The sequence below is a fragment of the Macaca fascicularis genome, chromosome 15 (assembly GCF_037993035.2).
Source record: "Macaca fascicularis isolate 582-1 chromosome 15, T2T-MFA8v1.1".
In the NCBI taxonomy this organism is placed as follows: Eukaryota; Metazoa; Chordata; class Mammalia; order Primates; family Cercopithecidae; genus Macaca; species Macaca fascicularis.
The window spans coordinates 98,126,853-98,147,500 of record NC_088389.1 but is presented as its reverse complement, the minus strand read 5'-3'; the positions used below and the strand labels follow the sequence as shown (position 1 = coordinate 98,147,500).

Below are 20,648 nucleotides of genomic sequence, written 5' to 3'. Positions count from 1 at the left end.
ACTCCGGAAGTTGCCCCGCCCTTGAGGCTCCTGGGCCAGGAAAGTGAGGAGAGGGTCCGGGCCTACTTTCGGCCGGGTGGGGCACTTCCCTACTCTTAGTTCCCGCGTCTCCGCAGGGCGCCTCGGCCTGGCCTCTAGGCTAAGTTCGAGCCCACTGTTCCTGGCGTTTCCCTTCATTACTCCCGGGCCCCTGAAGCCGAACGCTTTCCCAGAAGCGCGCACATCCGCTTGCTTTCCCTGCGGCTGGGCTTTGTTCGGGGACGGCAAGGGAGGAGGCGGGAGGCTGGTGAGGTTTTCTGGAAAAGGGGCTTGTCCCGAGGAAGAAGTGCCCCAGAGCCCTGAGAGCAAACGCTCTGGGGAAAAGAAACTTTCCTTGTCCCTTGAATGTTGCTCAAATTACCTAAAATTATTTTTTCAGCGCTTGTGTTTTAAAGTCGCAGGGTAACGATTATCTTAAGATTTAACATCAGCGCTGCTCATTTTACGTTGGTGGAGACGTGTTTTTTTCCTTTGCATTTAGGGTGGACCGGGTCTGCGACCCGTCTCCCTCCCTTCCAAGATGGTGTGGGGAAGTGGCCGACGCCCCCCGCCGGACTCACGCCCTTCTACTCCTCCGCGTCGGGTCCGTTGCGGGAGCTACCGACAGGGGAGCGAGGCTGGAGCTGGACGAGGGCTGCGCCCAAGGCCTCCAAAAACCGCGGCCCAGCGGGGAGGGCCCCAGGCGCGCGCTTTTCCAGTTCCTTCGAAAGCGCGGGGCTGAGGTCGCGGCTGTGGACCCTCAGATGAAGCCGTGCTGTAGCGACACCTCAACCCCACAAAAGGCTGGCGCTGTCTTGTATCCAGGTTGGGTCTGAGGAATCCGCAAGGGGGAGAGCGCTGGCTCCTAGACGTGAGCCGCTGCTGGCTTCGAGAGTTCGAGAACATGAAGGACCTGGTTGCTCTTGCCCGGTCGGCTTAGGGCCAGTGAGGTCACAGGCCGTCTGCTCTCCCTGTTTGTCCCCAAAGGCCTCGGCACCTGGGGATCAGGAGCAGGCCTCAGACTGCGACCCGTCTCTTCCCCTACCAAAATTATGTGGGGACAACAGTCCAGGACCATCCCCCGTGTTCAGTGGTGTCCTGGGCCGCTCGATGCGGATTCAGTCGTCTTCCCGACCCCCAGTGGCCTCTGCTCTCCACCCCTCACCCCGGAGGGCGGCTTCGGGGATCTCATGGGGGGTTTGCGTGAGTCTGTCCCCAGCCAACTGAGGGAGAACCAGGACACTATTGCCATCTAAAGAAATTGATTGCTGGATGCCCCACCCCCTGGCTAGACATTCCCCCAAGTCCTTTCAATTTGAAGCTGGCCGAAGAGCGAGGTCGAGAAGCCGACCGGGTGAGAGCTGAGTAGTTAAGTTCACGCACAGGGAGAGGGGGCAAGTTTTCCTGCTTTCACAGTGGTTCCTCATGCTCAGGCTTCCAGTGTCTGCCTGCACTGACATCACCGTGATCGTGATGAAAACAGTAAAATAGGAACCCTGACCTCCCCTTCCATGAGAATCCAGCAGAGAATTTCCTGAAGCGTTATACATCCGGGACAATCGGAAACTGTCGTTTTGATTAAGTATTAGTTGGGATGAGGAGCACCGACCAGGACTCCCAGATCTGGAGTATCACTTTCTCAGCAAGGGCGCCTTCATCCTGACCTTTTACATATACACACACCCAGCGATTGTGTGTGCCGAGAAAGACCCACAAACGCACATTATTTTTCCCTCTTCCACGATTATCTGCCACAATTCTACTCAGTTAATTGCGGTTTGAGAACACACCATCCAGAGGAGAGCACCAATGGATCTAGTCTAGTGAGGTTACATTTACTTGTAATCCTCCCCCTTCCCTTTCCAATTTCTTTGATGATTTTTCCCATAAGTGTGTAAGCTACTGGGACTTAGTAGAAGCAGGCCGCTCCTCCTAAATGTGATTTGGACCATATGCTTTCTACATTCATTCCCGCTTCGGCTTTTCTTCTCTGCACTAACTGCTAACACGTTATAGTCACCTTGAAATTTCCTCTGCTATTTTCCAATTAAAAGCTTAATAGCCCTGGAAACGGAGTTCATGTGGTGAAGTTTACCATAGCCCCTTGTTCTGAAAGGCTTTCTGCTGGGATCCCATTATGTGCTTGAATAAACCCTTTCTGCAAACAGAAATGGGACTCGGGGTTGTCAGGTGTTGGGTTACAATAGACTTTGAGGCAGGGGACATTTTACCAACATAAATACAAACCTGTCCCTATAGGGAGATGTTGTCAAATACTGGGATATGGAAAACATTCCCATCAAATATGAGAAAAGGATTACTGCACTATATCAAATGAGTATTTAGATCTCAGCCCCCGATGTGCACCAGAGTGAAACGGGCCCCCGGGACCAAATAATGCCAGACTGTTTGAGTGGCAACGAGATAGGGTGGCTAGGTGACCGACGGGGGAAAAGGGGTCGCCTTGGTAGTGAGAATGCCCCCACAAACCTGGTGCAGAGCTCTTCTGCTTTCCTTTTAAAAATTTACTCATGCTCAAGTTCTTTATACTTACTCGTTTCACTGACTATTTGAAGAAAATCGGAAGAAATTTGGTTTTGAAAAAAGTCGTTGGTCCCCACATTTCCAAGAGATCCGGAGGTTTCAGCGCAATAGTTTTCAGATAAGGTGTCATTTGAGGCCCTCTATATCTCAGCACGTTAAATGACTTGTGTCCAGCTCCCCACTTCCTAGCCTCGGGCCTATACAGGGCTGGGGGCGACCTCTGCCTCCTGTCCCCAAAGCTGACGAAATTCTTTCCATTTATGTTTTAGGGCTTGTTTTCCTAGAGAAGGTTGAGACTAGAGGAAGGATTAAAGTGGTGGCGGAAGGGGCAAGACCGAGAGGTCCCTACCCCACGCGGCTTTGGAGGATGGCCTCCCAAGGTTAGCATTCGAATGCTAGAGCTACTTGTCCACACTCCACCAGGTCAGTCTTCCGCGATCCCCACCTCCCGGACGCGTATGAAACGGGGACAGCTAAGGGCTTCAAGGGAAACACACAACTGGGTTCGGTTTTCCACCCTCCTCTCCTCCGCGAATCAGCCTTCTAGGCAGAGGGTTGGCTGCTAGAATGCCTGGTGGTGCTTCCCTTGAATTAACAGCAAACACCAGAGGAACATTTGCGGGTTGCTTGCTTACTTCCAGGGCAGTACAGAGAAAAGCGGCCTCCCCGAGGGGACAAGGGCCTCTGTGCCCACGAGGGGTCGGGCATTGCAGCGGACTTGCCTGCTCTCATCTAGCATTCGATTCCCCACCAGGAGATGAGCTTGGTGCACACTCTCAGAAGCGTATCCAACGAAGGCTCTGGAACTGCCCCGCTTCGCATAGAGCTATTGTGCTGCCCTGCAGTGTATCCACCTGTTTTTTTTTTGGTTTTTGTTTGTTTGCCGATGGGCAGGGGGGAGGTGCGAGCGGGGAGGGCCTTCCTCGTGCATATATAGCGATAGCCTGCACTAGGCCAAACCCACCACTCCTGGGGGAATGGTAACACGCAAATAATCTAAACAAAGTTTTCTGCTGTCATCTTGTGCAAGGACCCTCTCCCTCAAGACATCTATGACTGGGGTCTATGGGTTAAGAAGGTGAAAAAGTGGCCCCATCCCATATCCATAACTAAATCATAGAATCCGTGGGGATTTGAATTGAGTGGCTGGCGCAAGACCTCCGTTTGCTTTCAGTGGCTGCTGGGAGACAGGAAAGGATATCGGTAACTTTGGGGGCGCTAATGTGGCTTCTGCGTCTGCCTCTTCAAAGTTTATACCCGGCGCTTAACAAATCCTTTACGGGAACACGTACGTCCCTGACCTTTTTTTTATATTAAAACATAGGAGGGTAGAAAAGGAAAATTCGCCTGCAAAATGGGTTGTCATCCTTGGGCCTGCAGATCTCCAAAACCATTTTCTTCTAAAGCAACAAAAGAGAAAAAAATACGTTCTAAAAGGAAATTACGAAAAGAACCTAACTTTGCTAAACCAACAGTACTCCACTCCCCTATCCTAAACTCCACCCAGGTCCGGGGTGCACCCGCAACACTCCAGTAGGTTCGAGTTCTCCCGGAGCTGAGCTTCTGCGGCCAAATGTCGGGATAAAAGCGGCCTTGGACTCGGAAAAACGCGGCCAGATCTGGACTGGAGGGAGGAGAAGAGAGAGAACGGGAGCGGCCACCTCACTCGCTTACAGGCACCCCCGCCCTCACTCCCGCAGGTCCTCCCCTTCTTCGCCCCGCTAGCACCGCCGCGTTCTGGAGCGCCGCAGTCTCCCGCTGCGGGCTCGGGTAGCGGAGAGGGCTTGGAGGAGGGGGCCGTGAGCGCCCCCGCGAGAGTGGCCTGGCTGCAGGTGGCAAGGAAGGTGAAGTGCAGGCACCCGAGGGGCGCAAAGAAGGAGAAAGGCGTGGGGCGGGGAGTGCAAGGAGACAGGGACCCCAGGGGTGGGGGTGGCGGTAGGAAGGAGGAGGGGTTGGGGGAGGGCGGCGGAGGAGGTGTTGGGTCCCGCCAGCGCGCGAGAAAGCTGCAGAAGAGCTGGCTCAGACCTTAATCAGAGCTCTCGCCGGCTCTTTGCAGCCGCCGCAGCGCTTCCGCTAAGAAGGACGTGCCGACCCGGCTGCGCGCCCAAGGCAGCGGCCCGCGTCGGGGTTGGCTGGGCGTGAGCTGGGAGACCGAGCTGTGAGCGCGAAGGGAGCTGGAGAGACGGCTGCTGCACCTCCAGTCGCCCCGGAGCACACACGACCACCGGGGCAGCGGGATCAAGGGCCGCGCCTCCCGGAGGCCGCCCCTAAGCGGGCCTCGCAGCCCCGCCGTCCAGCGGTCCCTGGCCCGCTCCCGCCGCCAGCCCGCCAACTCATCCGGGAGCCCGGGGCATGAACGGCTACGGCTCCCCCTACCTGTACATGGGCGGCCCGGTGTCGCAGCCGCCGCGGGCGCCCCTGCAGCGCACGCCCAAGTGCGCGCGCTGCCGCAACCACGGCGTACTGTCCTGGCTCAAGGGCCACAAGCGTTACTGCCGCTTCAAGGACTGCACCTGCGAGAAGTGCATCCTCATAATCGAGCGGCAGCGGGTCATGGCTGCGCAGGTGGCGCTGCGCCGGCAGCAGGCCAACGAGAGCCTGGAGAGCCTCATCCCAGACTCGCTGCGCGCTCTCCCAGGGCCCCCGCCCCCTGGGGACGCCGCCGCCGCCCCGCAGCCGCCGCCGGCCTCTCAGCCGTCTCAGCCGCAGCCGCCGCGCCCTGCTGCCGAGTTGGCCGCGGCCGCCACGCTGCGCTGGACCGCCGAGCCGCAACCCGGGGCTCTGCAGGCGCAGCTCGCCAAGCCAGGTAAGAGTGTGTGAGGTGCAGGAGTTTGGCGGGGCGCGTGGGCGAACTTCGGAGTGTCTGCTGCAGCTCCACTTGGAGGCCTGGAGGCAAAGTTTTGGGAAGTGGGCCTCGCGGGGCTTTCCTTCCCACTCTCCGCCAGGCTGGGGCTTCCTCTCCCGGGAGAAGCCGGCTGAGTCTGGACCCAGAGCGAGTAGCACTCGCGCCCGCAGGGAAGGCGCCTCCGGGGAGCCAAACGACGGGACTGTGCGTCAGGATCGCCAGGTGCCTTCCCAGATTAAAGGGCTCGGAACGTGTCAGATTGAGCAGGGAGACAACGGAGTTGAGACAGGACCAAATTAAAACCCAGGCGCTCACACTTACCACGGGGGGGGGAGTAAGGTTTTCCTGGCTGCAGGCTTTAGAGGTCCTCGCCATTCGGGAGTTGGAATGGGTAGGTAGGTGTAGGGAAGGCGCCAAAGCCCAACACTCCTAGCTGGTTGTGCTTTTCCGCCTGCCTGGCCCGGCCCAGGGCCCAGGAAAATTTGAGTGAGGACAAGTATCCAGCTCTCAGAACCCTGGCCTTTCTAGCTTTGCTCCGTGGCCTTCAGACTCTTGTAACTGGTGAAATAAGTTCCATTTAGCAATGATAGTAAAAAGGTCCCGAAAGGCTCCTGAGCTGATAATGGGACCAAGAATCTGGTGCGCCCAGAATTCACTCCTTTGCAGAACCTCCTAGATCCTTTAACACTGTTCCCCAGGCCGCCCTCAGCTCTCTTCATGGTTTAAAGAAATTTAAAAAAACAAAATCTGTTTCCATCCAGGCCTCCTGAGCTTGGCAGGCCTGAGTTGAGTCTCTCAGTCTCTCTCTTCCTGGGGAATTTCTGGCTTGCGGTTCTGCCCAGCGCAAGAGCTCTTTTGATGGCTCTTGGAATAAAGTAGACATGTGTTTGGTGTTTCTCCTTAACTGGGGCAAGTGTACAAAGGAACACAGCCCACCTTCTCCCGGAAGGGGAAGGGGGCATGCTGGAATTAGGAGTGGGAAGGTCCAGAGCCCTCCTGCAGGTAGTACCGTGGCAAAACTGGTACCTACACTGACCTGCCAACTCCCTAAAGACGGTACCCCTAGCTTCTGGAGAAAGGCTTTCAGGAGCCCAGGAGTGCTTTGTCTGGATCCTGTGGAGCTGAGGAAGTGAGGTGGGACTCACCTGTTTAGTAGTGAGTCGACGGCTGACTGGCAGGTGGAGTTCTGCTGCCCTTTCAGCAACGCTTTCCAGGCCTGAAGCTCTGAGAACAGCCTGTGTGAGAGCAGAGCTGGGAATTTTAAAGCCTGAAGAGAGTTTGCTGAACTTGGATTTTGTGGATATTTAATCCAAGTTAGCATATAAACATTTCTCAGGAATGCTCGCCAGTTGTCTCTCTTTTGTCTCTCATCTTTTTTATATTTATGGAGTTGCCACAGACGAAGGGGAGGGAGGAGAAAAAGGTTTTTTTTTTTTTTTTTTCTCCCATTGGTTTGAATAAATAACTAGGAAGAGTTTGGTCTCAGCTCTAGAAGTGGATTTGTACCAATATATTTTCTTAATTTTTTTTCCGTTTCCAGCTTTTCTGGTTCCGTTTCCCCCAGGACTAGGGCAGAGGCCGGAGTTAATATCAGAGGTAGCATTTTGCAGTGGCCACCTGCCCAGCAGCATTCCTGTGATAGGGCATTGGGTTCTGTGGTCTTTGTCCACGGAGATTCCTTTCACATCCTGTGTTCTTCAGTGTTCTTTGGGATAGCTAAAGTTCATGATTTCTAAAGAGTCAGGAAACTGAAAACACAACCCCAGGAGGAGGAAGAGGAGGAGTGAGGGCAGGCAGGAAGGCGGAGTAGGCAGCGGCAGCAGGATACATGCTTTGGGAGAAGAGAAAAAGGAAACGGATTTCAACTGGACAAACCAGAGCTGTGCTCTCTGTTTTACTCCTACTTAGTACTCAGGGATAGCCTGAGCCTTCCAAATTGAAAACAAGTAATTGCAAAGGAGAATAGGATTTATCACAAGGAGAGGTCAAAGTGATGACTTTGGGGGACTGAGGCATCAGGGACCAAGGGCTCAGTTTCTAGCTGGTCACCCCCCATACCTTGTACATTGACGTACACAACTTTTGTTTTCTTCTTTCAATTGCTTTGACCCCATCATTCCATTTTTTTAAAAAAAAGTCAATCACCACTCTGATGGGGAGTGGGGAGAAAGGTAGGATAATAATAGATAATTGTTTAGGAAGACAAACATACAAGTGGATCCATTCTACACAGCGCTTGTAGAAATAAAGTCCATTTGGGGTTTAAGTTGAAGAAAACTACTCACGGAGACTGCCTGCTGCTATAGGTATTATACCCTTTTTGCAGTTGTTCTGATAATGTATTTGTGTACAGCATTCCATATTTATTTAGAAGCATATCAGAACTACTCCTGGATAAGTAGTTCAGTAAGTGCAGAGAGTAAGCAAAGCTCTGTTGGGATGGTAGGTCCACATGTGCATTAAGTATACAGACCATCAGAAATCTTTAGATATCTGCTGGCAGTGTAGATCTATTACTTTGTGAACTTTGATTTTAAAATGTGGTTTGTCTTTTTGCAGGACAAAGGGCCTCTTTAGTACATAGCTGTGGAGAGAGATTTTTTTTCTTATATATAAAAGCACATGGAGTCTTTCCTCTCCAGAAATCTTTGAGAAAAGCACATGCCTTAAGGAAGAGGATGTTTGCTGTGAATCACTGGAGGAAAACCACCCAGTTTAGGGAGTGACGTGTTCACATCAAAACTCAGTTTTGTAACTGGAAGAAATTTTTCTCAAATTCTGCTTTAGATTCTTTAAAGAAATTGGGTTATTTTATCTAATGGTGTAGTATGTTGAATATCCCTTTCAATGTGTGGTGTTTTTAAGGAGAATTTTCATATTCTAGTGGTTTTTACTTCTAGTTATGAAGTATTCTTTTTTCTTTTTGAATGTGGATTTCTCCTGCTCTTTGATTACCATCATGTTGGACCTGGAATTAATCATTAGATTTTGATTGAGCCCAACATTTTGATTTAAGCTATATATAGATATATTAAGCTATCTATATCTATATATAGATATATTAAGCTATCTATATATAGATATATTAAGCTATATATATCTATAGACATATTAAGCTATCTATATATAGATATACCAAGCTGTATATATCTATTAAAAGCTATATATATAGTTTAAATTTAAATTGTAATTTAAGCTATATATATAGTTTAAATTTAAATTGTAATTTAAGCTATATATATAGTTTAAATTTAAATTGTAATTTAAGCTATATATATAGTTTAAATTTAAATTGTAATTTAAGCTATATATATAGTTTAAATTTAAATTGTAATTTAAGCTATATATGTGTGTATATATGTACATATACATACACTATTTAATTCATTTATTCTTCTCCTAAATTCCCTCTACGTTCTTCTCACACTCCTTCTCCCCATGAAAATATAGGAGGCATGAAGATCTTCCAACTGTTAGTGTATCTGAATCAGCAGTTTCAACCAGCCTAGCCAGTCTTTCAGGACGTGGGCTCAAGAGCTGAGGGAAGGGTCACTGCCAAGGTGAAAAGCTAAAGTTACATTCTTTTGTTGTGGCTCCCTTCCCCACCCCCAACTTTTCCTCCAGGGGAGTGTCCTGGGTCACCTTAGACTGTGGTGCGATGAGAAGAAAGATCTGTGGTTGTAGACTCTTCCTAGGTCTCCATCTGCCATCAAAATGAATATGTACACGCATTCTTTTAAATGCTCTTAAAAGGAAAAAGAAATAAAAAACATAGTTGGTTAGGAATAAGAGAGCAGGATCAAATGGGAAAGTAGGATCTTCTTTCCTGATTATTTCTTGGGGGATGGGGGTGGAACAAACAAGATAACTATAGGGGGAGAAGTAAGGAGATTTTGGAAAACTGCCTTTATTTTATTTTTCCTCTTGCCCTGCCCCTCCTAGCATCTTTATGCTTGCCTCTGAGCTTTTCTGCTCCAGCTTGACTGGGTCCTGCAAGGTGCATTTCCTTTTTTTAAATTTTTTTTTTCCCCAAAGAGAAGCACCTGCAAGTGTAATGGTTGTTATGGAACACTCGTCCAGGCCAGGATGAGAAGCCCTCTGACTGTTGGCTAGGAGGAAATGAAAAGCAGGAAATACTTGAAAACCATTTATGAAGTGTACCTGTGAATTGAAAAACAGGGTCTCATTTTAAGATGGCTTGATTTGAGGGTGAGGGTCTTGACTCAGTTGCATTTTAAAAAACAAAACCCATCCGAATAAAAAGGAATACGCATACAGGCACTAAGGTCTCTTCCAAACCCCACCCCAGGGCTGGCTCTTGGAGCTGGGATGCTGCCGGGGATGGGTCTTCCCAGCTCTTGGCCTGGCTGGTTTGCACGCAGTGCAGATGGTGTGTATGTGTTGTGGAGGATTGCGGCAGCTGGCTCAGGACTGGGACCCTGGCCACAGTGGGCTCAAAGTAGGGGCAAAGATAGGGGGCAGCGCCTCCCTGGGGCTGCACTGGACTGCTGTCCCCTCGCACCAGGGGGTGGGAGCTGCAGTTGAGCCCAGCTCTTTGCCGGCTCTTTCCTTGGTCACTGTCAGGAAGCAGCTCACTAGGCAGCTCAGGAACCGCCCAGAGACAGGCACATCCCTTGCCTCTCCCTCGTCCAGCTCTTGGGCCTCCGCTCCTCTCTGCTCTTCCTGAGCTTCACTACCCTGTCCTTCCCAAGGCAGGAGTCCCAAGGTGAGTTGCCAGCTTTTGCAAAAATCATGCAAACAAAAAAATAGGATGCCAGTATTGCATGGGACATACTTTTACTAGAAAGCCTTCATTGTTTATTTGATGTTCCCACTTAACTGGACATGCTGTTATTTTATCTGGCAACCATAGGCCTAGGCCTTCCTCACCCAGCCCTGGTAACCACACAGGGCGCCCCTTGGCGGTGGGGTCGCCTGTGCTCATCTCCTAGTTCTTTCTCTGCAGAGCCCGAGCTGCCTGGGACTGGCGTCAGGGAGGTGCTGGGGTCCATCCTGTGGATCTGGAACCGTTTGGGAGGAAAAACGAGAGTGTGTTCCACGTCTAGGGACCAGAGTTCTACTGCCATCTGGGAAAGAACCTCTCCCCACCTCCAAATCACTCCTTGGTGTTATAAATCTGGAGGATAGCCGTGCTCTTGACTTACACAACCAACTTTTCTTTTTCTCTGATGGATGAACTCCCGGGTTTAAAAGATTACAGTAATCACAGGAGGACAGTGTAAATCGAATCTGATAGCAATAACTTTCGGAGAAGGTCAGGCTCAAGTGAAATGTTACCAAGCAACAGGCATTTTGTTTGCAAAATACAATCAAAGAGCATTGATGAGAAATTCTTTGCTGCAGCCAGTCAGCACTTTCTGCTAACAGCTTTACAGAGAGAAAAGGAATAAATCTTCATAAATCAAAGGCCCTGGAGGACTCGGAGCCCCTTTCTGGAAATGTTGCACTTCTTCCTGACAGGAAGGAGGACTAAGCCCAGTAAAAAGCCATTTGCCTGCCTGCCTTCCTCCTCTTTCTTTCTCTTCCTTTCTTCCTCGCCTCTTGCTTTTTTCCTTTCTTCCCCCTTTAAACCTGTTGCAGCCCCTTAGCCATTAGCTGCTCAGGTCCTTGGACCCCCTTGTCTAGTCCTGTGTGGCTCTGATGGCTTGTGCATGGGTGCTCATGGCAGAGGTGGAGGATGCAGTGGTAGGACAGCTGGTCCTCACAGGTCCACCGCCTTGTGATTGTGTCAGTTACGTCCCACATCACCTTAGTGAGTAATCCCCTTGCCCCAGCAATGCATACTACTGTTCTCAGAAGGGAAAGTAAAATAACTAGGTATGGTGTTTTTTTTTTTTTTTTTTTTTTTTGCATTTTATTGTATAAACAGCTATAAAAGGTACAATCAAGTACCAAATAATAATAATAATTATGAAAAACTTAAGACTCAGCACATCATTTCTTTATAAAATCTCCAATCTCTTGATTACAACTAGACAGATATAAATTTTACAGAGCTGGAATTAGTGTTCCACGTTTTTCCCACTGATTATTACTTTGTTTAGTATATATCTCTAGCACCCATAATCTTTATATGTAAGCATTTAAAACAATATTTCCTCCTGTGAAGACACTGTGGTCTGCCCAGCTGCTGTCCTTGGAGTTATTTGCTGTATTTCACTGTAAAATATAACCAACTGCAGCTTACTTGGAATTTTGCAAAAGATTAGTCAGTAAATGTAAGCTTCTATGTGGTCAAGAGCCAGTGCTTTGATCACCTCTGTATAATCTTACCCAAGACAGTACATGAGAGCATAGGAAGGCATTTAGGGGCATTTGTTAAATAGATGGATGAGTAGACAGGTGCATTTTGGAAGGTACCAAATAAACATGTAGATTTGTAGGTAATTTCCCCTCTGCTTCTTGGAAGATATTCCCTTCTGAGTCAAGAAAGAGATCAAAACTAAATTTTTACAAAATATATGAGGTCCACAGTTGCAAACCATACTTCCTTCAGCCCAGTCCTGTCTATAGCAATATTCCCCCAAAATGTAGTGTCAAAGAACCACTCTGATTCCTTCATACATTATTAATTCAGTGTTGTTGATGATTTTTTTAAAAAAGCAAAGCATGGCTCTTTTTTTAAACTTTTCACAACCCTCCCCAACCCGGCAACCCACCCGAGGAAGAAAAGGAAAGTTTTTAGACCGAGATCATTCCCTGGTGTTCTTTAGATTTTCAACTATTCAGTTTTTTGTTTTTTGTTTTTTGTTTTTTTTATTCATCACTTCTAGTGTGAGATAAAGGTAATAGAAAATGTGAAACGTTTGTCTATGGTTAGAATTCTGACTAGGCAGTGGTCTCCTGTAAAAGTCCCATCCTACCTGGGCTCCCTCCCTTGCCACTGCTGTAAGATTTGTGTGCTTTGAAAACTACCCATCAAGGACCTGTTATTTAGAGGTGTGTTCCTCACAGCTCAAGTGAACAGATGAGGATATGACAATCTATGTTTCAAAATGCATGACATGATTTCAAAAGGATGGGGGAGTAAAGTGACTTTTGAGCTAGGAAATATTCCTCTCTGCCAATTTTTCTGTGTTTTCATTCTGTATGTAAGAACTATTTTGTTTTTGTAGATATAATTGGATAGAATGGATACAACCTATGACATCTTCACCTTTTTTTTTTTTTTAATAAGACGGAGTCTCATTCTGTCACCCAGGCTGGAGTGCAGTGGCGTGATCTCGGCTCACTGCAAGCTCTGCCTCCTGGGTTCACACCATTCTCCTGCCTCAGCCTCCCAAGTAGCTGGAACTACAGACACGTGCCACCATGCTCGGCTAATTTTTTTGTATTTTTAGTAGAGACGGGGTTTCACCGTGTTAGGCAGGATGGTCTCGATCTCCTGACCTTGAGATCCGCCCGCCTCGGCCTCCAAAAGTACTGGGATTACAGGCGTGAGCCCCCATGCCTGGCCAGATTTTTCACTTTTATGCATCTTGAGCAGAATATTTGTTTCTCATATGTGATAGACTTCCTCAAAGTATTTGAAATGATACATTTTTTTTTACTAAATTGCATTTTCATATGAAAAACTCCCCTAAAGAAAGTTACATTTTCAAACTGTAATTTTAGATTGAAAGCACTTTTATAAGTGTTTGTTTTCTCTCCTTAAAGTCTTGTAGCAAAAAAAAAAAAAGTATTGTAGTCATCTTATGGCATATATATTTTGAAGTTGGTAGCATTGTTATCTATAGAAAAACTTTTCTTTTTAATTGAATATCTACTTCTTTTAAAAACCTCTTCACCCTAGTGTAGAGTTTATTTCAGGGATAGCTATAAGTGTTTCTACCCCATGAAATGTGAAATGGGAGAGTGAATATTTGGTGAGATTTAAAAAATATCTACATGTTTAGCAATAGAAGCAGCATATTGTATCACTTTCGGTAATATTTGTAATATTCGATAAAATTGATTTCTTCTTTGTTTAATAGTTTTGACTTTCTATACCCATCTACTAGGGGTAAAAATATTATCAGTTGAAATACACTCTTAATGTTCTAGGAATTAGGGTTTCAGTTTCAAGAAGAAAGAAGGTAAAGTGTTTCAGGAGTATTTCCTATTTTATTTTGTTAGTTGGCAGTTTCACAGTTCTATGTCTAAAAAGGCCTTTATGTTTTAAACCAACTAGAATGATTTGTAAAGTTTATTTAGGAAAAAATCTGGAGATGTAAAGAAGTACCTGTTATCAAATTACGCTTTATCACTGGGCTCAGAACTCACCCTCTATAATTACCTGTGAAAGTCTGTATTTATAATAGAATAATTTACAATACATTTAGTTTAGGTGCAATAATACAACCAGTACTAGAGACCACAGTGCCACAAAATTGCAGGGACTGTATATTCTGCCCTTCAGAAATTATTGTTTGGTGAGGAGCTATTCTTGATGCAAAGTTAGAGGCTAGTCTTCCTTTGCCTAGTTTTGAAACTCCAGCAGCCTTAGATGTTGATGGGGATTCGGCTCGCCCAGCACTCCTTAGCAGGACTTTGTGTGTGGCTCAGGTACATAAGCCTCACAGGTGTGCTCTGCTTGTTGTTCTTGCATCATCTTTCTTTCCTTTGAACACAGTATAAACAGTGCTGAGTTCAGGTGGTTGGTTGGTTTACGCTGAATTTGTAGATTTGATTCCTGTGACATCCTGTTAGCTTTTCTCATATTTTGGCCATAGCCAGACAGCACAGAAACCTGCGGAGAAAGTGTGGAGACTTCAGTGTAATCTGTCACCACTCCTTGACAAGTAACCAGAAGTGCATGATGCACTAGCATGTCCCAGTAGCAGGGGCAAAGGGTTACACAACAAAATGAGAAAGTGACTTTCACAGTCTGAGAGTTCACAGTTGCTGAACAAGCTGGCACTGACATAAGATTCCACTACCGTCTGTTCCACAGAACTTAGGAAAATAGGTACACGAGTGGAATTTTGTATTGTCAGACTTGTAATCCTGGTATCAAGTATTCAGTTGATTGGGACAGTATATCTGTTGCTACGTTGAAAATAAAAAGACTCCATTTTTGTAATGGTAGAGTCATTAGGTTAGTGAGAACCTCATTCCCTAATTCCCCTTTCAGTTAGCCTTCTGCTGTTTGATCCACTTTTTTTCTGAAGCCTGAAGTGTACTGTGGAAGAGTCATTTTGGTTGACAGACCTGAGAAAAAACTTCCTAATATGTTTTCAGTGTTTGAAACTTATCCAGAGTGGGGTGGGGGGAGGGGAGGGGGATGTACCTTTTAAAACACAGAGCTATTTGGTTCACATATTTCTTTTAAAAATAGTTGAGCTGGCCAGGCATGGTGGCTCACTCCTGTCATCCCAGCACTTTGGGAGGCTGAAGTGAGTGGATCACGAGGTCAGGAGTTCGAGACCAGCTTGGTCAACATAGTGAAACCCTGTCTGTACTAAAAATGGAAAAGTTAGCCAGGTATGGTTGCACACACCTGTAGTCCCAGCTACTCGGAAGGCTGAGGCAGGAGAATCACTTGAACCCAGGAGGCAGAGGTTGTAGTGAGCCGAGACCACTATTGCACTCCAGCCTGGGTGACAGAGTGAGACTCTGTCTCAGAAAAAGTTGAGCTTTGAGCTTTCCATTTGTGCCTATGTACCCTTTATTCCCAGGAAGGACTAATTGTTTTTCTTGCTTAAAGAAATCTCGTCATTCTCTATATTACTATGACACTGTGTGGCATATTTTTTTTCTTTTTTTTAATTGTGGTATACATAACAAAATTTACAATTTTAACCATTTTTAGGGGTACAGTTCAGTGGCATTAAGTTTATTCAAAATGTGCAACCATCACCATCATCCATCTTCAGAACCTTTTCATCATTACAGATGGAAACTCCATACCCATGAAACAATAACTCCCCATTCCCTTTTCCTCCCAGCCCCTGGTGACCACCATACTACTTTCTCTCTGAATTTCCCTATTCTTGGGATCGAATATAAGTAGAGTCATACAGTATTTGTCCTTTTGTGTCTGACTTATTTCACTTAGCCTCATGTTCTCAAGGTTCATCCATGTTATAACATGTTTCAGAATTCTATTCCTGAGGCTGAATAATATCCCACTGTGTGTGTGTGTGTGTGTGTGTGTGTGTGTGTGTACACCACGTTTTATACATTCATGCATTGATGCACATTTGGGTTGCTTTCACCTTTCGGCTATTGTGAATGTTACTGCTGTGAACATTGGTATACGATGTGTGTCGTATTTGAGGCTTAGCAAATGCTGCCAGGCCCTGTTTGCTTTTTCTCCCGCATGTGTGTCTTACTTCCCCAGCTGGAAGATAAGGTCCATAAGTTGGGCGTGGGTCTTACACTTCTTGGTGTTTTTCATCCTTTATTTTGTTTCTCCCAGTATCTTGCAGAAATATAAATACTTGGTGCTGATAATAATAATTAGGCTAAAGTTAAAAAAATAAGGAAACTGTTTAGAAGTACATAGTATTTTAAAGAAGTACTTTATGTCCATATTTACATGGGGAGAGTATTTCACTTGTTTTTCCAATTTCTAAAAGTGATAGTATATTAATATACATCACTTTTCAAGTGTTTAATAATTTTCAAATGTTTAGTAATAGAGTAATAGCCAAGAAGTATGTATGGGTCATGAGTCAGGAAAGTTTAAATATATCTAGCTGATTACAAAGTAAATCTATAGAAGCCTTTTTGTTGCTGTTTTTCTCTTTTGGATCAAGGACATGAGTTCAAATACCACATTAACTCAAGAGGTAAAAGCTGTGTCCCCCATCCTAAGAAGCTGTAGGAGAGAAGATGGCTTCATATGTATGTGACACAAATGAACCTCTCATTGGAAACCTTATATTTTGTGTTAAAAAAAGAAGCAGTTTAATTAAAATGCAAATTTGGGATAAGTATGAATTCCTATCAGATTGATGTTGATACTTGCACTGAGGTAATTTAAGAGTGTTTTAAAATGTATTTACTTATGTTTGCCACATATTTATTGCTTTGTTAAAGGGCAAAGTTTTGGTTTTTGGTTACACCTGAGATACATCCTGTATTAGAAGAATGGTTTTTTTGTTTTTTTTGTTTTTTTTGTTTTTTTTGTTTTTGAGACGGAGTCTCGCTCTGTCGCCCAGGCTGGAGTGCAGTGGCGCAATCTCGGCTCACTGCAAGCTCCGCCTCCCGGGTTCACGCCATTCTCCTGCCTCAGCCTCCCGAGTAGCTGGGACTACAGGCGCCCGCCCCTGCGCCCGGCTAATTTTTTCTATTTTTAGTAGAGACGGGGTTTCACCATGGTCTCGACCTTGTGATCCGCCCACCTCGGCCTCCCAAAGTGCTGGGATTACAGGCGTGAGCCACCACGCCCGGCTAGAAGAATGTTAATAAGTAGGCCTTTAAGGCTTTTAAAATAAACAACAAGTGTAGGAGAAGATGGTTTCTAGAAGGTGCTTTGATGAAATTTCACAAAGTTTTGTTTTTTTGGTTTACATCCTGTATTAGAAGAATGTTAATAAGTAGGCCTTTAAGGCTTTCAAAATAAACAACAAGTGTAGGACAAGATGGTTTCTAGAAGGTGCTTTGATGAAATTTCACCAGCTGGCTATCTGTACATAATCAGGTGTACCCACAGAGAAGGCAACAATGAGGCCATTCAGGCAGGGCAGCAGAAAACACAGGCAAAGCAATTGTTTACAACTCAACAACCGGCTCCTTACGAATTTTCATCTTTCGATCAGTTACCCTGGCTTTGAGTAGCCACAGCCAGTGCGTGTTTCAAAAAAGGATAAAACTCTTTGCAAATAGCTTGCCACTAAAAAATATGTTTCTTTATTATAACGGCCTGTTAGAATTTGCTACTGCAAAGCAAACCACTCTGACTCATTCTTTTCTGTGTGCTTAGCCCGGCAATATCACCAGCCGTTAAGTAAAAATATCCTTAGGTCAACATGGTAAATTTGCTACTAGTTTACTTTATAGCAAGTCTCTGCTTTATTTGGGAAGCTTTTTTTCCCCCTCCTTCTTTTCATATGATACAAAAAGGTATCTTCAAATTTCACTGGTTTAAAAAGTATTGGCCGGGCGCGGTGGCTCAAGCCTGTAATCCCAGCACTTTGGGAGGCCGAGACGGGCGGATCACGAGGTCAGGAGATCGAGATCATCCTGACTAACACGGTGAAACCCCGTCTCTACTAAAAAAAATACAAAAAAACTAGCCGGGCGAGGTGGCGGGCGCCTGTAGTCCCAGCTACTCCGGAGGCTGAGACAGGAGAATGGCGTAAACCCGGGAGGCGGAGCTTGCTGTGAGCTGAGATCCGGCCACTGCACTCCAGCCTGGGCGGCAGAGCGAGACTCCGTCTCAAAAAAAAAAAAAAAAAAAAAAAAAAAGTATCTTCAAGTTCTTTCCATGAACGTTACCAGCAAAACAGTTCACGCACAGGTATCTGCCTGGCGTCCCCCGTGGCGGTGCAGTGTGAGGCGTTGTTTCATTGATGGATAATGCTCCCGTGCAGTTTCACAAACCCTTTCTAGCCACTGCCTTTTTTCCTCTCCAGCAACGTATCCTGCCACCCAGAAGTCATAGCTGGTTTCATTTGCTTTCTAGTCCAAGTTATTGGCAACCAAGTTTGCCAATCCCTCAAGTGGCTTCTTATGAAAGATTTCAATGGATAGAGGTATCTTTCACTTCAGCAGTTGAATTAGCTAGCAATTGTACGTGGTAACCTGATGAAACATACTGATTGGTTCATAAGACATATTTAACACAAAATCAACCTATGGGAAAATAGATTTAAGATATTAAAATTCCCTGTAGGTATCTGGATGGTGCTGTCCCTAGATTACAGCTGGGGACCTTATTTGCAGAAGAGGAGCTGGAAGACAAGCTGAGCTCATTTTCCTGTTTCTCCCTGAGCTTTGCTCTTCTAGGAGTCCCCCCGTCTCCCCGCAAAGAGGCTCTCTATTGAGATTGTTACTGCTATGAAAGCCACATCTTCGATGGTTATAGGTTCGTGTAGCCATTCTATGTTGAAGGCAAACTTCCTTGCACAAAGCATTCTAGGAAGCCACTCTGATTTCTAGATCTTTATTTACAGGGTTTTGGTTTCATTTGCCAGTGATACAGTCTGAATTAAAAAGGCTTGTAGTATATTATGACCCACTGAGATGCATTTGCTCTTCCAAAAAGCACGTGTACAGGTCTCTTCTGAGCACATCTGTTCCTCTTTATGCACACCAGGAAAAGATTAACGCAGCTGTTCTGTTTTTCAGATTTGACTGAAGAACGGCTTGGAGACGGCAACCCGGCAGACAATACAGAGGTCTTTAGTGACAAAGACACTGACCAGAGGAGTTCCCCAGATGTGGCAAAGAGTAAGGGCTGCTTCACCCCTGAGAGCCCTGAGATAGTGTCCGTGGATGAAGGGGGGTACGCTGTCCAGAAAAACGGAGGCAACCCTGAGAGCCGCCCAGACAGCCCCAAGTATCACGCGGAGCAGAATCACCTCCTGATTGAGGGCCCCTCCGGGACTGTTTCTCTGCCCTTCAGCTTGAAAGCCAACAGACCGCCGCTTGAAGTGTTAAAAAAGATATTCCCCAACCAGAAGCCAACGGTGCTGGAGCTCATCCTCAAGGGCTGTGGCGGGGACCTGGTGAGCGCCGTGGAAGTCCTTCTGTCCAGCCGATCCTCAGTCACGGGAGCAGAGCGAACTTCCGCAGAACCCGAGAGTCTAGTGTTGCCCTCCAACGGGCACATCTTTGAACATACCTTGAGCTCCTACCCCATCTCGTCTTCCAAATGGTCTGTGGGATCAGCCTTTCGAGTCCCAGACACCTTGAGGTTTTCTGCCGACTCTAGTAATGTTGTCCCCAATCCCTTGGCTGTGCCTCTGCAGCACCCTTTCCCCCAGCCACCCCGGTACCCGCTGATGCTGAGGAATACTTTGGCGAGAAACCAGTCGAGCCCCTTTTTGCCCAATGATGTCACCCTGTGGAACACCATGACGCTGCAGCAGCAGTATCAGCTGAGGTCCCAGTACGTCAGTCCTTTCCCCAGTAACTCTACCAGCGTCTTCAGAAGCTCGCCCGTCCTTCCTGCCCGCGCCACGGAAGACCCTCGGATTTCCATCCCTGATGATGGGTGTCCAATTGTGTCAAAGCAGTCCATTTACACCGAGGACGACTATGATGAGAGGTCTGACTCCTCAGACTCTAGAATACTCAATACATCATCTTAAAGTGGTGCTGGATGGGTGGCGGTCAGGGGACATTTTCTGTGCGTTTTGTCCCTGAGGCATCTGAGGAGAGGCCACATCTTGTGTATGCCCTTTCCTTCTGTTTGACAAAGTGACTGTGCTTGATTCTATATATTAGCAATAAAAACATAACTTATTTAACTTCTTGCACTTCACTGGAAAATGCCAAATAGCTCTGCTCGGTGGCTTTAGTGCTGAATGTTTATTGTAAAAGAGAGTCTAATGTTAAGAATAGTCTTGGGAAGGCTGGGTCCATGGAAGATTTATTTGGGGATGTAAAGCTGAAGGTCAGCCTTGCACCTAAACCCAACCTGGAATGTTAAATGAAATAATATACTTGAATGCAATTTTGTAAAAGTGGATTCCTCAGGATATGTGAAACCTAAAGGAAGTGGTTCTGTTGCAAATGGACTATAAACAGGGACATTATATTCTTATGCTAAAAATCCTTGCATTTTAAAGAGAGATGCACTTAAGAATAGAGTGAACTGCTCATGTGCTTATTTAAGCTTGGACAGTTTTCAGAGACAAACCCCATTAAGAATTACTCTTTTCACATGGCTGAATCGAAACATGTGTAATGTCAATGTAAAACCAATCACAGCTGTGAACTGCATGAAATGTATTGTGAAACGAACACAAGATTAAGCTTTGTCAGGTTAATGTAGCATGCTAAGGACTCTAGAAAAAAAATAAACTAAGAAGACGAACTTGGTTTATGTCATTTCTACTTGTGGAAAGAGGATCTCTAAAAATAGAAACTTGATGTAAAAATGACTTACTAATGCATGGGTTAGGAATCAAATTATCAATTAAATGAGACATTTGTGAGAAATATGAATGACAAAGTTTTAGGGCTACATTCAGAAAGATAATTTGTTCAAGAATGGAGTTAATTCTCTCCATCCATTCATTTATCCAACAGATACTTATTGAGTGCCTACTATGTGTAAGAGAATGTG

The 20,648-nt window shown here is 46.2% G+C and overlaps 1 protein-coding gene across 1 annotated transcript; it reads left to right on the top strand.

The window, feature by feature from the left end:
* The first annotated feature begins 4,309 nt into the window (after nucleotides 1-4,309).
* Nucleotides 4,310-20,396, top strand: DMRT3 (doublesex and mab-3 related transcription factor 3). Its single transcript, XM_005581843.4, has 2 exons — nucleotides 4,310-5,368; nucleotides 18,704-20,396. Exons 1-2 carry the CDS (start codon nucleotides 4,915-4,917, stop codon nucleotides 19,666-19,668), a joined length of 1,419 nt encoding a protein of 472 aa, XP_005581900.3. The 5' UTR covers nucleotides 4,310-4,914; the 3' UTR covers nucleotides 19,669-20,396.
* Nucleotides 20,397-20,648: the final 252 nt, after the last annotated feature.